We start from the raw sequence: 19,714 nt of genomic DNA, 5'->3' as shown, positions 1-19,714 counted from the left end.
CTCCTTCCTTCCCCACACCCCTCTCTCTCCCTTCCTTCCCCACACCCCTCTCCCTTCCTTCCCCACACCCCTTTCTCTCTCCTTCCTTCTCCACACCCCTTTCTCTCTCCTTCCTTCCCCTCTCTCTCTCTTCCCCACACCCCTCTCTCCCCGTCCTCCTTCCTTCCCCACACCCCTCTCTCCCCTCCCTCCTTCCTTCCCCTCTCCCCTCGCTCCTTCCTTCCCCACACCCCTCTCTTCCCCACACCCCTCTCTTCCCCACACCCCTCTCTTCCCCACACCCCTCTCTTCCCCACACCCCTCTCTTCCCCACACCCCTCTCTTCCCCACACCCCTCTCCCTTCCTTCCCCACACCCCTCTCTCTCCCCTCCCTCCGTCCTTTCCCCACATGCCAGCAAGCCTGTGAGATGGTGATGGATCTTCTGCGAGAGAGAGACCAGGGCAATTTCGGGGAGAGGAGCGAGTACGGCTCCAGAGGAGGCGGCGGCGGCCGTGGCAGCGATGGTGGAGGAGGCGGAGGAGGTGGCGGCCGTGGCGGCGATGGAGGGGGCCGTGGCGGCGATGGAGGGGGCCGAGGTGGCGATGGAGGGGGCCGAGGCGGCGATGGTGGAGGAGGCATTGATGTATGTAACAGGACACGTGGGGGAGGGGGGTAAGGTTTAAGTAACGGTGGGGGGGGGTAGGTGTAGTGGCATGTGGGTCTGCTCCGCCCCGGTCACGCCTCCCTCTCCACGTCCCCCCTGTCCTCCGTGCAGGTCCCCGTACCCCGGCACTCTGTGGGTGTGGTTATCGGACGCAGCGGGGAGATGATCAAGAAGATTCAGAACGACGCGGGAGTGAGGATACAGTTCAAACAGGGTGAGGGATCGGGTGGGGGGGAGATGCTCCCTCGTTACTTGCGCTGCGTCTCGTGTGTCTGTCTCTGTGTGTGTCTGTCTGTCTGTCTCTGTGTGTCTGTCTGTCTCTGTGTGTGTGTTTGTCTGTCTCTCTGTGTGTGTTTGTCTGTCTCTGTGTGTGTTTGTCTGTCTCTGTGTGTGTTTGTCTGTCTCTGTGTGTGTCTGTCTGTTGTGTGTGTTTGTCTGTCTGTGTGTGTGTTTGTCTGTCTCTGTGGTGTGTGTGTTTGTCTGTCTCTGTGTGTGTGTGTTTGTCTGTCTCTGTGTGTGTGTGTGTTTGTCTGTCTCTGTGTGTGTGTGTTTGTCTGTCTCTGTGTGTGTGTGTTTGTCTGTCTCTGTGTGTGTGTGTTTGTCTGTCTCTGTGTGTGTGTGTTTGTCTGTCTCTGTGTGTGTGTGTTTGTCTGTCTCTGTGTGTGTGTGTTGTCTGTCTCTGTGTGTGTGTGTTTGTCTGTCTCTGTGTGTGTGTGTTTGTCTGTCTCTGTGTGGTGTGTGTTTGTCTGTCTCTGTGTGTGTGTGTTTGTCTGTCTCTGTGTGTGTTTGTCTGTCTCTGTGTGTGTGTGTGTGTGTGTTTGTCTGTCTGTGTGTTTTTTTGTCTGTCTCTGTGTGTTTTTTTGTCTGTCTCTGTGTGTTTTTTTGTCTGTCTCTGTGTGTTTTTTTGTCTGTCTCTGTGTGTGTTTGTCTGTCTCTGTGTGTCTGTCTCTGTCTCTGTGTGTCTGTCTCTGTCTCTGTGTGTCTGTCTCTGTCTCTGTGTGTCTGTCTCTGTCTCTGTGGTCTGTCTCTGTCTCTGTGTGTCTGTCTCTGTCTCTGTGTGTCTGTCTCTGTCTGTCTCTGTCTGTCTCTGTCTGTCTCTGTCTGTCTGTGTCTGTCTGTGTGTCTGTCTGTGTGTCTGTCTGTCTGTGTGTCTCTGTCTGTCTGTCTGTCTGTGTGTCTCTGTCTGTCTGTGTGTCTGTGTGTCTCTGTCTGTCTGTGTGTCTGTCTGTCTGTCTGTCTCTGTGTGTCTATGATCATGTGTAACGGAGAGCCAGTACAGATATAAATGTCATGCACACAGATATTCCTGAAATTTTATGATTGGACAAGTTAGGCATGTTAAGGATTCTTTGGCCATGACAAACAGAGGGGATAATGGACACCCCTGCCTAGTACCTTTGATGAATCTGGAAATCCTCAGATTGAATAGTTAATGCTGACAATTGCTATTGGAGAATAGTAAACCATAACAATACTTATAATATTGATCACTAAATCCCATTATTGCCGCCTGTGTCCCTCGCCGCGCGCCCGTGTTCCCCTCGCCGCGCCGCTGCTGACCATGCTACTCTCTCCCTGCCTCAGATGATGGACAGGCCCAGAGAAGATCGCTCACATCATGGGACCCCCGGATAGGTGCGATCATGCGGCCAGCATCATTAACGACCTCCTGCAGAGCCTCAGGGTGAGATATGGGGTGGGGGGGCCCTACCATGAGATGGGGGAGGGGGGCGTATTACATGGGTGGGGACTGATTTCTGCGGGGGCTGGGGCTACATGAGGTTGGGTGTACAGCGCTGCAGGAGACGACTCAACCAAATGTATTGTGTTTCTTTCTCTCTCCCCCTCAGAGCGGTCCCCCTGGACCCCCAGGCCCTGGATGCCCCCCGGTGGCAGAGGACGGGGGCGAGGGCAGGGCTCGTGGGGCCCCCCTGGCGGAGAGATGACCTTCTCTATCCCCACTCACAAGTGCGGCCTGGTAATCGGGAGGGGTGAGTAAACTGGGGAGACCCCCCCTTTTACATGAGGGGGGGGGGGTTTGCTGGGAAAGAGAAGGGGGGAGGGTGACCCTAACCGGTGTGTTGAAAAGACCCCTTGCATGACTTCTCTCTTTCCCCCGCCCCCGCCCTTGTCCAGGTGGCGAGAACGTGAAGGCCATCAATCAGCAGACCGGGGCCTTCGTCGAGATCTCCCGGCAGCCGCCGCCCAACGGGGACCCCAACTTCAAACTGTTCATCATCCGGGGAGCCCCCCAACAGATTGACCCACGCCAAACAGCTGATTGAGGAGAAGATAGAGGTGCTGGAGGATGGTGGGGGGGGGGGGTGTGCGGGGTCAGTTGTAGGGTCATTCATCGGGTGACCGGGCAGTACTGCTGCTGGGTTTTTTTTTTTTCGTTGTGTGGTGGCTTCTCTCCTAACTGTGTTTGATGTCCTCTTTGTTTCTCCGCAGGGTCCTCTCTGTCCGCTGGGTCCTGGCCCCCCCGGCCCAGGTCCTTCCGGCCCCATGGGGCCTTTCAATCCAGGACCCTACCCCTCCGGCCCCCCCCGGAGCCCCGCCGCAGTATGTGCTCAGCAGGGAGAGGGGAGGGAGGTACTCACATTTGGGTCATATCTCCCTTCTGTTTGTAACTGTCTGTCACTGTGTCACCCTGCGGGGGGAGGGACAGGCTCGTAGCTCCTTCTGTCTGTGTCACTGTGTCACCCTGCGGGGGGAGGGACAGACTCATAGCTCCCTTCTGTCTATGTCACTGTGTCACCCTGCGGGGGGAGGGACAGACTCATAGCTCCCTTCTGTCTATGTCACTGTGTCACCCTGCGGGGGGAGGGACAGACTCATAGCTCCCTTCTGTCTGTGTCACTGTGTCACCCTGCAGGGGAGGGGGCAGACTCATAGCTCCCTTCTGTCTGTGTCACTGTGTCACCCTGCGGGGGGAGGGACAGGCTCATAGCTCCCTTCTGTCTGTGTCACTGTGTCACCCTGCGGGGGGAGGGACAGGCTCGTAGCTCCCTTCTGTCTGTGTCACTGTGTCACCCTGCGGGGGGAGGGACAGGCTCGTAGCTCCCTTCTGTCTGTGTCACTGTCACCCTGCGGGGGGAGGGACAGTCTCATAGCTCCTTCTGTCTGTGTCACTGTGTCACCCTGCGGGGGGAGGGACAGACTCATAGCTCCCTTCTGTCTGTGTCACTGTGTCACCCTGCGGGGGGAGGGACAGGCTCATAGCTCCCTTCTGTCTGTCACCCTGCGGGGGGAGGACAGACTCATAGCTCCCTTCTGTCTATGTCACTGTGTCACCCTGCGGGGGGAGGGACAGACTCATAGCTCCCTTCTGTCTGTGTCACTGTGTCACCCTGCGGGGGGAGGGGGTTACATAAATGACATGTCTCTAATTGGCTCTTTTCTTCCAGCCCTGGCCCCCCTCCTCCTCCTCCCCCTCACCAGTACCCCCCTCAGGGCTGGGGTGGTGGCGGCGGCGGCGGCGGCGGCACATACCAACAGTGGGGGCAACCTCCCGCGCCACACGACACCGGTGAGTCTGCGCGCGCACCGCGGGTTTCCCCCCTTCCCTACCGGAGACCGGCAGCTCTGCGGCTTCATGCTGTGCTGTGCTGTGCTATACTGTACTGTGCTGTGCTGTGCTATACTGTACTGTACTGTGCTGTGCTGTGCTGTGCTGTGCTGTGCTGTGCTGTGCTGTGCTGTGCTGTGCTGTGCTGTGCTGTGCTGTGCTGTGCTGTGCTGTGCTGTGCTGTGCTGTGCTGTGCTGTGCTGTGCTGTGCTGTGCTGTGCTGTGCTGTGCTGTGCTGTGCTGTGCTGTGCTGTGCTGTGCTGTGCTGTGCTGTGCTGTGCCTGTGCTGGCTGTGCTATACTGTGCTATACTGTACCTTAAGCAGCTTGTCTAAGTCACACTGTAGGCCTGGGGTGGGCAACCTCCGTCCTCAAGTGGCCACAACAGGTCAGGTTTTCAGGATACCCCAATCAGGAACTGATTGAGCCCCCCTGTGCTGAAGCTGTGATATCCTGAAAACCTGACCTGTTGGTGGCCCCTTGAGGACTGGAGTTGGCCCGTCCCTGGTTTAGTCACAATTTATTACAAGGAGTTAATATTTGTTTGGCCGTAACGTACGGCGCGGTTACCCGTCCATCTTTTTAAATGTCTCTCGGTCTCCCCCCCCCCCCCCCCCTCTTCCCTCCTCAGCAAAACCCCCGGCCCCTTCGGATCCCAGCGCCGCCTGGGCTGCCTACTACTCACACTACTACCAGCAGCCCCCCCGCTCCTGTCCAAGGGCAGCCCCCCGTCGTTCCTGTGCCCCCACCCCAGGGAGAGCCCCCCCAGCAGCAGCCCCCGCCCGCCAGCCAGCCCGACTACACCAAGGCCTGGGAGGAGTACTACAGAAGATGGGTGAGTTGGGGACAGACGCGCCCGCCCTCCCCCCCCCCCCCTGTTATGTAGAAAAGACCCCCCCCCCCCCAACCTCACCGGTTTTATGATATCCCCTTACAGGTCAACAAGCTCCACAGCCCACCGGCCAACCGGATTACACAAAGGCGTGGGAGGAGTATTACAAGAAGCAAGGTGCGCGCAGCGGCTCGCGTTCTCCAGAGTAACAGCGCGGTGTATACACTGTGTACATGCCGGGACGAGCGTGTACGTTGGATTGGCGTGTCGCGTTGCTCACCTCTCTCTCCCCCCCCCCCCCCCCCCCCCTCTCTCGCAGCTCAAGCAGCGGCCCCGGAACTCCAGCAGCCGCAGCATCCGTTCCCCCCACGGCACAGCCGGATTACAGCGCGGGCGGTGGGCCGAGTACTACCGACAGCAGGCGGCGTACTACGGCAGGCGCCAGGAGCCCCCCCCCACGCAGCCCCCGCCGGCACAGCCGGGGCCACAGGTGAGGAGACCCCCCTCCCCCCCCCCCCCCCATCTGCGTGTCGCCTGCGTTTCCTCCCCACGCTCTCCCCCCACCCCCCTGTCTGTGCTGCTAAGGGAACCTCTGTTTAACCCCTCGCTCTTCCTCCCGCAGGCCCAGTGAATGTGACCACCCCATACCCGATGCCAGTCTGTTGGAGAGAGAGCGAGAGTCGCCTCCGCCGCCGCCGCCGCTGAGAAACGTCTCGGTGGCCGGCGGGCGGGCGGGTGGGGGGGGGGAGGGAGGAGGGAGAGCAGTTTTGTCTCTAGCAGTTTATTTTATTTTTTTTGGAGGAACTCCCCCCTCTCCCCTTTGTCCCTCTGCCCTCTCTCCTCCCCCGTCCCCCCCCGCCCTCCCCCCCCCCCCCCCAGTTTGCGCTCAGTCTACGGAAAACAAAAAGATCCCAGCCAAACGGAGCCCGTACTGTGCGGACGCGGTGCGTAGAAAATAGGACTAATGAAAAGTCCCGTTTCCCCTACCTGTCCCCCCCTCCCCCCCACAAATACGGTTTTATTCACATGATCTCTCTCCCCCCCCTTTTTTTTTTTTAATTTTATTTCAGTTTTGTTAATTTTTCATGTTTTTTTTTAAGTAAAGAGAAATTGGTCCCAGTGCTTTTTTAGTTGGTTGAACATTCCCCGGTGACGACCTCCTCCTCCCCCCCCCCCCCCCTCCCCAGTCATCCCCCTCCCCGCGGGCTTGGGGGCTCGTGGCGTGTCCCCCCCCCCCCCCCTCGCCAATGTCATCTCACCGGTCCTTCCTCCCGCGGCTGGGGGGGGGGCTCGTGGCGTGTCCCCACTCCGCCCTTCCCTCCTTCCCCCCCCCTTCCCTCCCCCCCATATGTCATCCGCCGGTCCCTCCCCGTGGCTGGGGGGCTTGTGATGTGTTTGTCTGTTTAGAGACATGGAAGCTGTACGCTGAGTTTTTACTTTTTATCGCCTGTTTTTAACTTAAACAATGACAAAACTCTCCCTGCTTCCCGCCTCCTTTCTCTCTCTCTCTCTCTCTCCTCCTGTTGTGTCTGTGCTATTTCCACGTTCTGCTGTCGTCCTCCCCCTCCCGTCTTTCTCCTCCGTCCCCTCTGATTCACATTTTTTTTCCCCCCCCCCCCCCCGGTGGATAAAAATGTCGGTTTAATAAATGTTTTCTCGTGTTGAACACTTTCGATGTGTGTTTGGGAGAGTGCGAGTGACAAATCCTAACTCATGAGAAACAAAATAAAACCCCCCTACTTGTTAATTTCACGGAGCCCCCCCGCCCCTTTACAATCCGGATCCCAAACTTCCTTGCTAAGGATTTTCCGTTTATAAAAACCCTCTTTAAATATGGCCGTCGCTGGCGATTTTTATTTGGTAATACTCTACCACACGACGCCGCTCTGATCAATCGCAGCTGTGGGGGTCGCTGCGGCATTGTTGGAGCCAGTTTCATATAGAGTGCAGGCGGTCCGCGCTTATCCGCCGGAATGCGTCCCCGCTAACCGCCGTCGGATTGCTAATGTTAATCGGCGGCAGTGAGCGTCGGATAATACGGCCGGCGGACTGCATTATGCGGCGTCGGAAACCGCGACGTCGGTGATCGAGGGCCTCACTGTATTGTATGTTTTAAAGATTATTTTTTTTTTCAACGTAGTTTTTTTATTGATATATTCGTTGATTTAAATTCAGTGGGGAGGGGGAGGGGCAAAAATAGGGGATAGGAAGGTTTAGGTGTCAGCTGAGTAAATATAATCGATACCTAGAGATCATAGTAAATTCAGTGTTTATAGGAAATCCAATGTTGGAGAATCGTGTCTCCTAAAATACTAAAAAAAAATTTGGGTGAAAGGATAAGTGTTTTGATACAGTATAGGACCGCCTGCATCAATTAACCAGGGCTACCTTGCCTTATGGAATCTCAGGCAGGAGTCGTTAAGAAAACCTGTCCCCTTTTTTCCCCCCCATCTCGCAAATCAACCGGATCCTTTTGTCGAAATTTTTGAGATGGTCGGAAACCTCTCTCCACGCATGCGCCATCTCGTAGCTGTGTATGCATTTTGTGCTCGGCTCTTGACGAGGCTTTGCATAGGTCTTATTTTAATAAACGGGCCATGGGGTGTAATGGAACGGGCACGTCCATAATCGGCCGGGGCCAGGTAGTGTGGGCCCCCTTCCAGAGTTCCAAGATCTTCGGACAGGACCACCACACGTGCAGCAAGGATGCGATCTCTGGACATATCGTGGGGGGGGAATCCCCGGTAACATCTGGAAATGGTTAGTGGGGACGTATACCATCTTAGCACGACATTATAAGCGTTCTTTGATGTATTTATTGAGCATGTGGCTCTGGCTTCAAATATGTCTGCCCAGTCATCTTCCAGTGTGTCATTTAAGTACACTACGGGGGTCCGCTTATCCATCCTTCAATCCACCCACCCTTTTCTGTCCTTCCATGTCTAGACCATAGCCTTTCGAACTCCGGTGAGGGAGGCGGTGGGATTTGTCTGTATAAAGAACGTGCTCTATGGCTACGGCCCCAGTGAGCGCGCGGCGGCGCTCGTGCCCTTTTTGCCCGAGCGATCGGTGGAATTCAGATCACTCGCGACGGGGAAAGGCGTGGCGGGGGCCATGACGTCACGCGGCCGGTTCGCCTTCATTTGCTGAACCGCCTTGGTGACAGCACCGCTTGGCCGCCGTGCCAATACACCGTTTCTTCTTTTGGGAAATGTCGCACCATCGCGCTTGATCAGACGCGCGCGCGTGCCCCCCCACGCGGACTATGGCCGGCTCCAGAGAGGGCTTTCTTGTGCCACGCACGCTATCTTTGGGGGCGAGGCCTTCGCTGTAGATAGTGGGACAGCTCACTCTGGGGGATGTCCTTCTGTCTCGCTCTGAGGGATGTCCTTCTGTCTCCCTCTGAGGGATGTCCTTCTGTCTCGCTCTGAGGGATGTCCTTCTGTCTCGCTCTGAGGGATGTACTTCTGTCTCGCTCTGGGGGATGTCCTTCTGTCTCGCTCTGGGGGATGTCCTTCTGTCTCGCTCTGGGGGATGTCCTTCTGTCTCGCTCTGAGGGATGTCCTTCTGTCTCGCTCTGGGGGATGTCCTTGTCAAGATAGAGAGGGTTTGGCCCGGGATTAAAGGGTTACACCCCATTTGGCCACCCTCTACTCTCACCTGGGAAGCAAGGGGTTAACTGGACTGGGGTCCAGTAATGTGTTTTTGCCTTGCTTCAGCCATCCAACTGTTTATTCCCCTGTATAAATGTATTGTTTCTGGGCCAGTGTCTGCACCACACACACACTGGGGCTTAAGGGGTTAATGAGCTGCAGTTTAGGAAAATACATTCGGATGTGTGGTGTCTTTTCAGAAATCTCTGGGCTTCAAAAGGCTTGATTGAAGTTGGGTGTGAAAAGTAGAGGGGGTTTGGTGTATGTTAACCCATCTGGCTGGTAGAGACAGCTAGGACAGGAGGTCTGGGGCATTGGGTGTGAAATATAGCACCGGTGACAAATGTCCACTACACATAGCCTGCTTCAAAGGATTTCTTGATGGGGACCAGGGGTGCGGTTACGCAAGGAGATCTCAGAATGAGTGACCTTATTAAATATAAGAATATTATGAGATCTCCTCGGCTGAACGTGCTAAAAGTTACATATGTGTTACCGGGGGACCGAGCCGCAACTAACGATTAGACACCTGATGTTTAGCAGGTCCTAAGAGACAGATATTAATATCTCTCTTAATTTTAGTATTACACTGTAATATTTAGTCTTATTGGGAGCGTCATGCGTGCCGGAATGTATTAATATGTCTCGCGTGCCAGTAAGTATCACTGAACTGACGTTATGATGTTATTTAGATAGGAAAAGCAGTTTTTAAACGTCCTTGGGTGGGAGGAGTTTTACTCTGTGGAAAACTGTCAACCTCACCACTGATTTATGAGAGGGGCTGGGTTTAGGTTGTGTTCAATGGGAAATAATTGTATAAGAACCAGGCTCAGCCTATGGCTATTGTCTTCATGTCCCTCATGGTCTTCATGTGTCCATGTGTCTTCATGTCTTCATGCATGATCTTCATGTATTGCTGTGATGTCTTCATCTGAAACGGAATTATGGAAGAAATGGCCCATCCTGTATCCTGATGGCTTTTCTTGTCCTAACCTTTAAGTAAGTGTCCATATTTTGTCTGTTATTTGTATATCTCGTGTGTTCACCTTTTTCAAGGAATAAATTATATTTTATCATATCTAAGCCTCGTCCAGATCAACCCTGTTATATCTTTGGTGGTGTATTATTAATAGCCTGTCACAAACCTTCCGTCACAGGCTTATTAATAAAACTGGTGGCAGAGGTGGGATTGAACTGGACCTGTATTAGTGTACTGCGGGATACTGTAATATAGTAGGAACTTGATAGTAATTGCGAGTTCCTGGGACTAAAGATATTGAACACACAGTGTACAACATATAACACAAGATATGGCACCTCCTCACTGTTCCCCTTCTTGTGAGAAGCATTGCCTCCAGAACCAAAGTGCCGGCCATCCGTCTGACTGGAGCCGGGCACCGAGACCGGAGGAGTGCATCAAGTCGGCGCTGGGACCAGCAGCCGGCAAGGCTGAGAGAGAGGCAGCGATCGGTGAGCATGAAACCCGGAAGGCTGAGCAAAGATCCACCGCTGCAGCCGCCGTAACCATCAAACCGGCCGGAGAGCAGGAAATGGACCCAGCTCCGGGATGGCAGAGACTTGCAGCAGGAGGGGTATTCGCCGTTGCGGCGGCCAGTCCGTTTTACCCAGAATTGCTGTCCCTGATGTTTACGTGGGGAGAGGTGTCCCCGGCAGAGCGGCTCGAGCGCCTGAAGCTGGCGATGATCCGACCCGCTTACCCCCTCCCATAGCCCGGCGCTCGAGCAACTCCGCTCTGGACTCCGTTGCCCCTTGCTGGGGTTAGTCCACCGGTGGCGGAGGAGCTCCGGCAGGCGCTGCGGCACTGCCAACAAACGGGCCACAATAATGCCCAGTGCGCGGACCGTGCGCGGTCGGGCGAAGAAGCCCCTCAGGGCCAGCGCTCACGAACTGCGGAAAAGATGACCCAGTTAGCGGCATCCTCTGATGGCTCCCGCCCAGCCGGGGCGACAACCCTCCTCGGGACGTCTCCTGGAGAACCTGGCCGGGCAACAGCGGTGGAGAGCGGCGGCCATCCATCTGATCCCGGCGGAGAAGAAGCCGCCACTCCGGCATCCTGCCGGCGGCAATTTTATTTGGGGGGAGGGACGGATTGCGGGAGGGGGTTATTTTACCTGGTTTGGCGGGAGCCGTGTTACTCCACAAAGACCTGGGACCCTTGTCCTGCACCGTTTTACCTGTACCAAGCCCGGGCGCTGTTGCGGCAGCGGCCCAGATGCTGGCGGCGGCCACTCCAGTCCCCCTGCAATCGGGACCAACGAAGGCGGCGGTTTCTGCGGGGACCAGCGAGGTAAGCCAGACCAAGTCGCAGACTGACCCTGACTTATTTTTCCCTTTGACTACCACGTTGTTTCACTATAGGGGTGGCAGGAGATAGGGGTACCAGGGGAGGGGAAGGAAGGGCAGCTTGTAGGGCAGCCAGGCTTCCCCATTACCCTGGCGGAGCAGCAAGGGGGCTCTCAGTTAAGAGCCCCACTGTTGCAGCCTTGCTATGGGCTGGAGGTATCAGGGGTTGTGGCAAAGTTAGACCACCCCCAGATTACCTGCCAGCCAGGAGCTAAGGTGGGTGCATCTGCACCAGCAACCCTGAGCTCACCCCCGGTAATGGGGAGGCAGTGTCAGGGAGATGGCCTCACTCAGGTGTCCCTAGGATCCAGGTTAGAATTAGCTAGGGAGAAGCGGAGTCTGGGGAGGCTGTAGGTAGGTAGACAGCATCAGATCTCAGTGGGAGAAGAAGGGCTAGTGGTAGCCGGGGAGGGAAAGCAGCCGGTATTGCAGCTAGAGTCCCCCATTACCCTGGCAGAGCCTCAGGGGGTCTCTCAGATCAGCAACCCCCTGTTGCAGCCTAGCTATGGGCTGGGGGTATCATGGGCAGTGGCCAGCTTGTGCCACCCCAGGGATACCTGCCAGCCAAGAGCTAAGGCGGTTGCATCTGGAGAGGTGCCCCTGAGCTCATCCCTGGTAAGGGGGAGACAAGGTCAGGGAGGTAGGTGCACTCAGGTAGTTCCAGGGTCTGGGTTAGGATTGCCCAGGGAGGAGAGGAGTGCAGGTGGGCTGCAGGGAGGTAAGCAGCAGGAGTCATCAGCAGGGGCTGAGGTGCTGGGCCTAGGGGAGGCTAGGCAGGGAGACACTGTGGAGCAGGGGGAGATAGGTCAGTGGGGTGTCAGGCAGCTGGCAGAAGCTAGGGATGGGCTAGGTAGGCAGGAGGTCCCTTGTTCTGACCGGCCAGGAGTGACCCTCCTGACATTCCCCAGGGTTCCCAGAGGAGGGGCTGTGGGTAGATAGGCAGCCAGGGAGGAGAGTCAAGGGTATAGCAGAGCAGCTACAGGTGGGCACAGGGCCAGGGCCAGGGCAGGTAGGGTCCCTACAGGATAGTGACATGGTTCTTTCCCAGACTTGGTTGACAGGAAAGCGACGGTCTGTGCTTGATAGCTGGTCTCTTGCTGGTGCAGAGACATGCCAGTCTCTGGGCAGTGTGCAGCCTGGTCTGCAAAGGGGCCCCTTCACCATGGACTTGGTTCACCAAGCACTGGGTGGGGGGCAGAGGGAGGCAAAGGAGAATGCCCGGCGGCCACGGTGGAGCCCTGCTCAGCAGGATCTGGACTTCACTATCCACTGTGGCCAGGACAAGGTACTGGACAATGCCGGAGGACAATTTTGCCAGGCCAATCCCTCAGGACTTATTGAGTGCTTCAAGGACGCCAGTGGTGTCCCAGTGCCAGGGAAGGCAGCTGGGGCACCAGGCACCCATTGAGCAGGGGAGGTGTCATGATAGAGAGGGTTTGGCCCGGGATTAAAGGGGTTACACCCCATTTGGCACCCCTACTCTCACCTGGGAAGCAAGGAGTTAACTGGACTGGGGTCCAGTAATGTGTTTTTGCCTTGCTTCAGCCATCCAACTGTTTATTCCCCTGTATAACTTTATTGTTTCTGTGCCAGTGTCTGCACCACACACACACTGGGGCTTAAGGGGTTAATGAGCTGCAGTTTAGGAAAATACAAATGTGTGGTGTCTTTTCAGAAATATCTGGGCTTCAAAAGGCTTGATTGAAGTTGGGTGTGAAAAGTACAGAGGGGGTTTGGTGTATGTTAACACATTGCTGGTAGAGACAGCTAGGCCCATGTCTGGGGCATTGGGTGTGAAATCTAGCACCTGTGACAAATGTTCTCTACACACGAGTCCCTGCTTCAAAGGATTTATTGACCAGGGGTTATGGTGGCCTGGGGTGCGGTTACCCAAGGAGATATCAGAATGAGTGACCTTATTAAATATAAGAATATTATGAGATGTCCTCGGCTGAACGTGCTAAAAGCTACATATGTGTATTCGTGGGACTGATTCGCACATAACGATTACAGACACATGATGTCTAGCAGGTCCTAAGAGACAGATATTAATATCTCTCTTAATTTTAGTATTACACGGTAATATTTAGTCTCATTGGGAGCGTCATGCGTGCCAGTAAGTATCACTGAACTGACGTTATGAAGTTATTTAGATAAGAAAAGCAGTTTTTAAACGTCCTTGGGTGGGAGGAGTTTTACTCTGGAAAACTGTCAACCTCACCACTGATTTATGAGAGGGGCTGGGTTTAGGTTGTGTTCAATGGGAAATAATTGTATAAGAACCAGGCTCAGCCTATGGCTATTGTCTTCATGTCCCTCATGGTCTTCATGTGTCCATGTGTCTTCATGTCTTCATGCATGATCTTCATGTATTGCTGTGATGTCTTCATCTGAAACGGAATTATGGAAGAAATGGCCCATCCTGTATTCTGATGGCTTTTCTTGTCCTAACCTTTAAGTAAGTGTCCATATTTTGTCTGTTATTTGTATATCTCGTGTGTTCACCTTTTTCAAGGAATAAATTATATTTTATCATATCTAAGCCTCGTCCAGTTCAACCCAGTTATATCTTTGGTGGTGTATTATTAATAGCCTGTCACAAAGCTCCCGTCACAGTCCTGTCTCGCTCTGGGGGATGGCCTTCTGTCTCGCTCTGAGGGATGTCCTCCTGTCTCACTCTGGGGGATGTCCTCCTGTCTCACTCTGGGGGATGCCCTTCTGTCTCGCTCTGGGGGATGTCCTTCCTCACTCTGGGGGATGGCCTTCTATCTCGCTCTGAGGGATGACCTTCTGTCTCGCTCTGGGGGATGGCCTTCTCGGTGGTGAAGTATTTCAAGTGTCTAATCTTTAGATCCAGGTCCATCATCCTGGATATTTTTATTTGCCCCTGACCAAGGTAAAAACGCGGATCTGGATAAACCTGGACCGAAATACAGGTTCCTAGTGGTGTCATTAAGGATTTATTTGAGGTGGGTTTCTATATTTAAATTTCCATTTCTCCCACACTTTTAGGAAGTGAGCTAGAGTGGGTAGTGTATGTTTTATCTCCTGACTCTGTTGGGTTTAGCCACAACAGGATGTCTAACGTCGTTGGGTGGACCATGGTAACCTCAAGCATCACCCAAACTCTCAATTCTGGGTGATTTTTATGCCGCTGTATCAGTTGACTTGAATGAGCTTCATGTGTAAGGCCGCCATTATAGTGGGCCGCGCCTGTTGCTCGTGCGGTGGCGTGGCCATGACATGACGTGAGCGGTTCACCCTCATTGACTGAACCGCCCACGTGACCGGCCGTCGAGCGTCAAACATAAAATTGTTTGTCTTCTCGAATCTTGCGTGCACTATGGGCGGCCTCATAGAGAAGAGGTCTGTTCGGGCCATCGCGACCTAATAGGCAAGGTGTAGGCAGCGCTAGACCCCCTGCTCTTGGTGACTAAGTATTCTTCCGTTTTTTTTATTCTGGGCCTTTTTACTGTTAAAGATACATTTCTGCTTCTAATTTGTCCAACATCAATGTATTCAGAAAATCGTTTTAAAATATCTAAAGTTGGGGGTTCAGGCTTTATCCATTTCACCATCACAGTTTTCCATGCTACAAGCAAAACTATTTCTGCTAGCCTCATACATTGTTCCTTACATTGACCTCTTTCCATATTTCCAAACCGCAAGACGAAGGGCTCTTTTATTGTAGTAACACCTGTGTGTGTGTGTGTGTGTGTGTGTGTGTGTGTGTGTGTGTGTGTGTGTTACTTGGAGTTTGACTATATCTTTTGGGGAGGTTAATATTTACTGCTATTGATTGGTTTTTATATCTTGAAAGAACACCCTATTCCTCTAGAGATGGGGGGGGATGCAAACTTTCCGCGCTGTGTGCCCCCCCTCCGCTCCCCCGAAGGATCCTGCGTCAAATGACGCCGTGGGGTTATTTGAGGCCGTGTTACCATGGCAATGTGTCGCCCGAAGCCAGGGTAAGTAAGTAACAGAGGCCTCGCGTGCTCCCTGGCATTTAATTTAAATGCTATGGGGAAGAGCTGGGGGGCTCTAATTGCCACGCCCCCCTGTTTGCACACCCCTGCTCAAGAGACTATAAAAGTTTGGGTAAAGAGATTAATGGTTTTGTGATGGTCAGTAACACAACGTTCGCAGATAGCAATTTTGAAATCCTTACTTTTTAAACAGATATTCCTGAAATGTTAGGATTGGACGAATTAGACCTGGGGGATAATGGGCACCCATGCCTAGTACCGTTATGAATCTGGAAAGGCTCAAATTGAATAGAATTAATTCTGACAATTGCCATTGGAGAATAGTAAACCGTATCAATACGTTAATATTAATTGCTAAATTTCATTATTGACAATATGGAGCACATGAATTACCAATTCAGGTGGTTAACACTTTTTCAGCGTCAAGTAACAATACGAGAGATGGAGAATGACAACATTTTGCCATACGAATACGGTTGACCGTACACACCTAGTGTTATCTAGGGCTTGTCTTGTGAAAATGAACCCCACCTGGATTATTTTAGGAAGAATCTTTTGGCATACCGTTTTTATATCTGTATTTAAGAGTGAAATAGGCCTGTAGCGGGCACAATTTAGAGGATCTTTCCCCTCCTCGGGGATCACGACAATAAATGTGCCCAGCATCTCTCCAGGAGAGGAGATGCCCGCCAACATGTCAACAAATAAGCTCAATTAAATTTGGCTTAGACTTGTAATAAGGTTCGAATATCCATCCGGGCCAGGGGCCTTTCCATGTTATTGAGAGACTTCGTTGCCTCCTGAATTTCCAAGGGTTCCATTTTTCTATCGAGAACAGCAATGTCCTCAGAGGGTTGAGTTTGGCAAGATGCCAGTCACGCCTGCAGCAATGGTTATTGTATGCTGTCTTCCAACTTTTCATCACTGTCCTCAAATAGATTATACAGGGAGATATGTAATAATCTCGAAATACACTAGTGATGGCTTTAGGATCACAAGTGATATAGAATTCACCTTGGTGTGTATGCAACGTATGCTCGTTTTGAAATTGCTTGGATCTATGTTGACGCACTAGCATCGGATAACATTTTTGTTGGGTCCAGCGTAGAGTTTTGAGCAATGCAGCCTGAAAAAAAAGATTTTGTTCATCTCTGAGGTTCATTATTTGCTGATACACTTTGCGGCTAGGGTTGCGTTTGTGGGCAGACTCGCTTAAGTGAGCCTTGATTTGTTTTATCCTTTCTTTTTTTTTCTTCCTATTCTTCCAGAATGCGACAAGATAGGAACTTGCACCCCTAAGGACAAGACGTATACGCCTCAGGGAGATTATAGTTTCAAGTATCCGGGGGAAGAATTCCATTTGGAATGGTTCTGAAGCTCTTCAGAAATATCCATTATTGTCTGTGGATTAGTCCACGAAGATGTATGTGGTTTGGGTTTCATGTAAAGGCCATATGGAGAAGCCACCACAGCAGAATGGTCAGACCGAGGGGGGGGGGGGGAGGGGGTGGTGCTGTCTCGGACGAGAATATATTGCCACTAACCTGGGAGTCAAGAAAAATGGGATTTATTCTGGAATAGCTTGTCGTGTGGGTTAGAATGAAAAGAATAATCTTGAGTGCAAGGACCACCAGGCCTAGTTCTTTTGCCGAATTGTTTAAGCCCATGGAAGTTGCGTTGGTTGTTCCAAAAGGATAACTCGATTTTTTAGTTTTGCCATTATCTGGTTTAAAAGAGAGCTTCTAGGTCTCCCCCTAAAATGAAGAGCCCTTGGGTTGCTTCCACTACTGCTAACTAGTCTTAGTTTCTCGTTTGGGGCGTACATGTCAACAATGGTGATTTTTTGAGCAGCACCCTTGTAATCAAACCTCTCGATGTCGCTCTTTCTGTAGAGCTCTTACTTATCCTCTTGATTTGTGAGGGACAAGTAGGGAGGAGAATATGGGGGGGGGAATGGGAGAAAAATTAAATAAAATTGGGATGGCAGGGGGGGGTAGAGAGGATGAAAACCTGCCTAACCAAACAATGTACCGAACAGGTATATTGACGCACAATAGTAAGCTGTTACATGTTTAAAATACAGTGCTTAATGATATGAACCACCACTATTATTAAGTGTATAGTTGAGCTTTCCCCTTGTTTGAGAAGCAGGTGGGGAAACCAAACTCCAAACCATAGGGAAATAGGACTATTAACAGACTTGGTTTTAAACACTCGTGTGCTGTTCTATGTATGAGAAAGTCCAGCTGTTAGTGCTGTTGCTCCGTGCCAGGATAAGCAATCCTCTGATGTAAAGCGCCTCAAAAGAAAGAAGAAAAAGGGGGTGCAACCTAGCAAAAATATTCTTTTATAGGATTAAAAGCAAAAATATGCATTCAGTGTATGAGTAGGGTTGCCAGGTGTCTTCTCCAAAAAGCAGCAAAGTCGATTGGTAAGTAGAATCGCGTAGAGTCCCCAAATAGCACTGACAGCTCACCAAAGGAGGGAATAAAACTATTTATTGAAGACTACATAAAAAGGAACATCAGAACAAACAAAAAACCTAATACATAACTACCCTTCACTCACCGTCTTCTCCAAAAATACTGGACCTCTCTTTGACCCCATCCCCAGGCTCCTGATTGGCTGCATTACCCAGCAGTAGCCAATCGGGATGGACGAAGCTACCCAACCCAATAGCAACAGTCCTGCTCAGGGAAATCCGGCAGGCCCCCAAGCCGGTCAGGTCACTATGTCCAGAGAGATTAAAACGTGTGTGAGTGTGTGTGTGTGTGCGCGCGTGCGCACACACACATGTCCAGTATTCTCTCCAATGTTTTACTTGACAGTGTCCAAATACAGGATGGTTCAGTTCAATACTAGACACCTAGCAACCCTATGTATGAGTAATACAAAGGAATGGCCTGGTGTGTGGGACTGCTGCTGGTGAGCCCGATTGTGGGGATTCTGTCCTTCCCCGTGACAGTCTCTCAGGTCCATGGAATGAGGAGGGAGCAGATGTTGGGGATTCCGTCCTTCTCTGTGACAGTCTCTCAGGTCCATGGAATGAGGAGGGAGCAGATGTTGGGGATTCCATCCTTCTCTGTGACAGTCTCTCAGGTCCATGGAATGAGGAGGGAGCAGATGTTGGGGATTCCGTCCTTCTCTGTGACAGTCTCTCAGGTCCATGGAATGAGGAGGGAGCAGATGTTGGGGATTCCGTCCTCTGTGACAGTCTCTCAGGTCCATGGAATGAGGAGGGAGCAGATGTTGGGGATTCCGTCCTTCTCTGTGACAGTCTCTCAGGTCCATGGAATGAGGAGGGAGCAGATGTTGGGGATTCTGTCCTTCTCTGTGACAGTCTCTCAGGTCCATGGAATGAGGAGGGAGCAGATGTTGGGGATTCCATCCTTCTCTGTGACAGTCTCTCAGGTCCATGGAATGAGGAGGGAGCAGATGTTGGGGATTCCATCCTTTTCTGTGACAGTCTCTCAGGTCCATGGAATGAGGAGGGAGCAGATGTTGGGGATTCCATCCTTTTCTGTGACAGTCTCTCAGGTCCATGGAATGAGGAGGGAGCAGATGTTGGGGATTCCATCCTTCTCTGTGACAGTCTCTCAGGTCCATGGAATGAGGAGGGAACAGATGTTGGGGATTCCATCCTTCTCTGTGACAGTCTCTCAGGTCGTTGGGATAAGCCGATGTTGGGGATTCTGTCTTTCCCTGTGAAAGTCTCAGGTCCTTGGGATGAGCCGATGTTCTCCACCTGTTATAGCTGCTGCTGCTGGAGTGTTTGTCCCCTGGGTAGTCCCTCAGTGGCATCTCACTCCTAGTGCTGGCTGTGGCAAATGGCATCCTCACTCGAACCAGGAAGTGATGTCAAACATGACGTGTCAACGGAGGATCCCCTGGGCTACAGCAGATGCCCGTGACCGGCTGGCAACCTCCGGAACAGCAACGGGAGGTCTGTTCAGTGCTGATTCTTCAACGCATTTCAGCACAACGTCTGGCTTCCTCATGTCCAGTATTACCTCTCATTTGTTACTGGATAGTGTCCAAATACAGGATAGTTCAGTTCAATACTGGACACCTGGTAACCCTACTTGAGCACCACACCCTTTCTTGACTGTTTACGTGAGGAAGCCTGAACCATTGGAGGGTAGAATTTACTGTTTAGCAAAGATTGATGTTTCCTTCTCACATAACGGTATCACCTTTTAATTAGAAAGGTTGAGAGCACCTCCCTGGACTTGTGTAAAGGTAATCCTCATTATTATTATTCAAAATGGTGAACACCTCATGAACACCTCATTAAAGAGGTGTGTTTTAAGAAAGGTCTTCAAGGTGGATAGAGAGGGTGTTGAAGGGAAGGGCATTCCAGAGGTGCGGGGCAGTCAGTGAGAGGTTTAAGGCGGGAGAGGGCTTTAGATGCCAAAGGGGGTAGAGAGAAGATATCCTTGAGCAGAACGCAAGAGTCGGGATGGTGCATAGCGAGAAATTAGGGCTGAGATGTAAGGAGGGGCAGAAGAGTGTAAAGCTTTAAAAGTGAGGAGGAGAGTGTTGTGATATGAAGCTTCATTGGAAGCCAGGAGAGGGATTTCAGCAGGGGAGATGCTGAGACAGATTTATGAGTAAAGTGATTCTAGCAGCAGCGATTAGGATAGATTGTAGGGGAGACAGGTGAGTCA

General features: G+C 52.3%; 1 protein-coding gene across 1 annotated transcript; it reads left to right on the top strand.

The window, feature by feature from the left end:
* Positions 1–378: 378 nt before the first annotated feature.
* KHSRP (KH-type splicing regulatory protein) lies at positions 379–5,675 on the top strand (the record flags this gene model as incomplete). The annotated part of the gene is given in 16 exon segments (XM_075577853.1): positions 379–624; positions 757–871; positions 2,241–2,329; positions 2,496–2,523; positions 2,526–2,636; positions 2,782–2,909; positions 2,911–2,943; positions 3,097–3,177; positions 3,179–3,207; positions 4,053–4,174; positions 4,844–4,911; positions 4,913–5,051; positions 5,150–5,225; positions 5,364–5,439; positions 5,442–5,534; positions 5,667–5,675. Coding segments are annotated over 16 exon segments (1,443 nt in total), but the record flags the coding sequence as incomplete, so codon positions are not given.
* Positions 5,676–19,714: the final 14,039 nt, after the last annotated feature.

Source organism: Ascaphus truei, chromosome 20 (genome assembly GCF_040206685.1).
Source record: "Ascaphus truei isolate aAscTru1 chromosome 20, aAscTru1.hap1, whole genome shotgun sequence".
NCBI classification, from domain to species: domain Eukaryota; kingdom Metazoa; phylum Chordata; class Amphibia; order Anura; family Ascaphidae; genus Ascaphus; species Ascaphus truei.
This window is presented reverse-complemented; position numbering and strand designations above follow the sequence as displayed.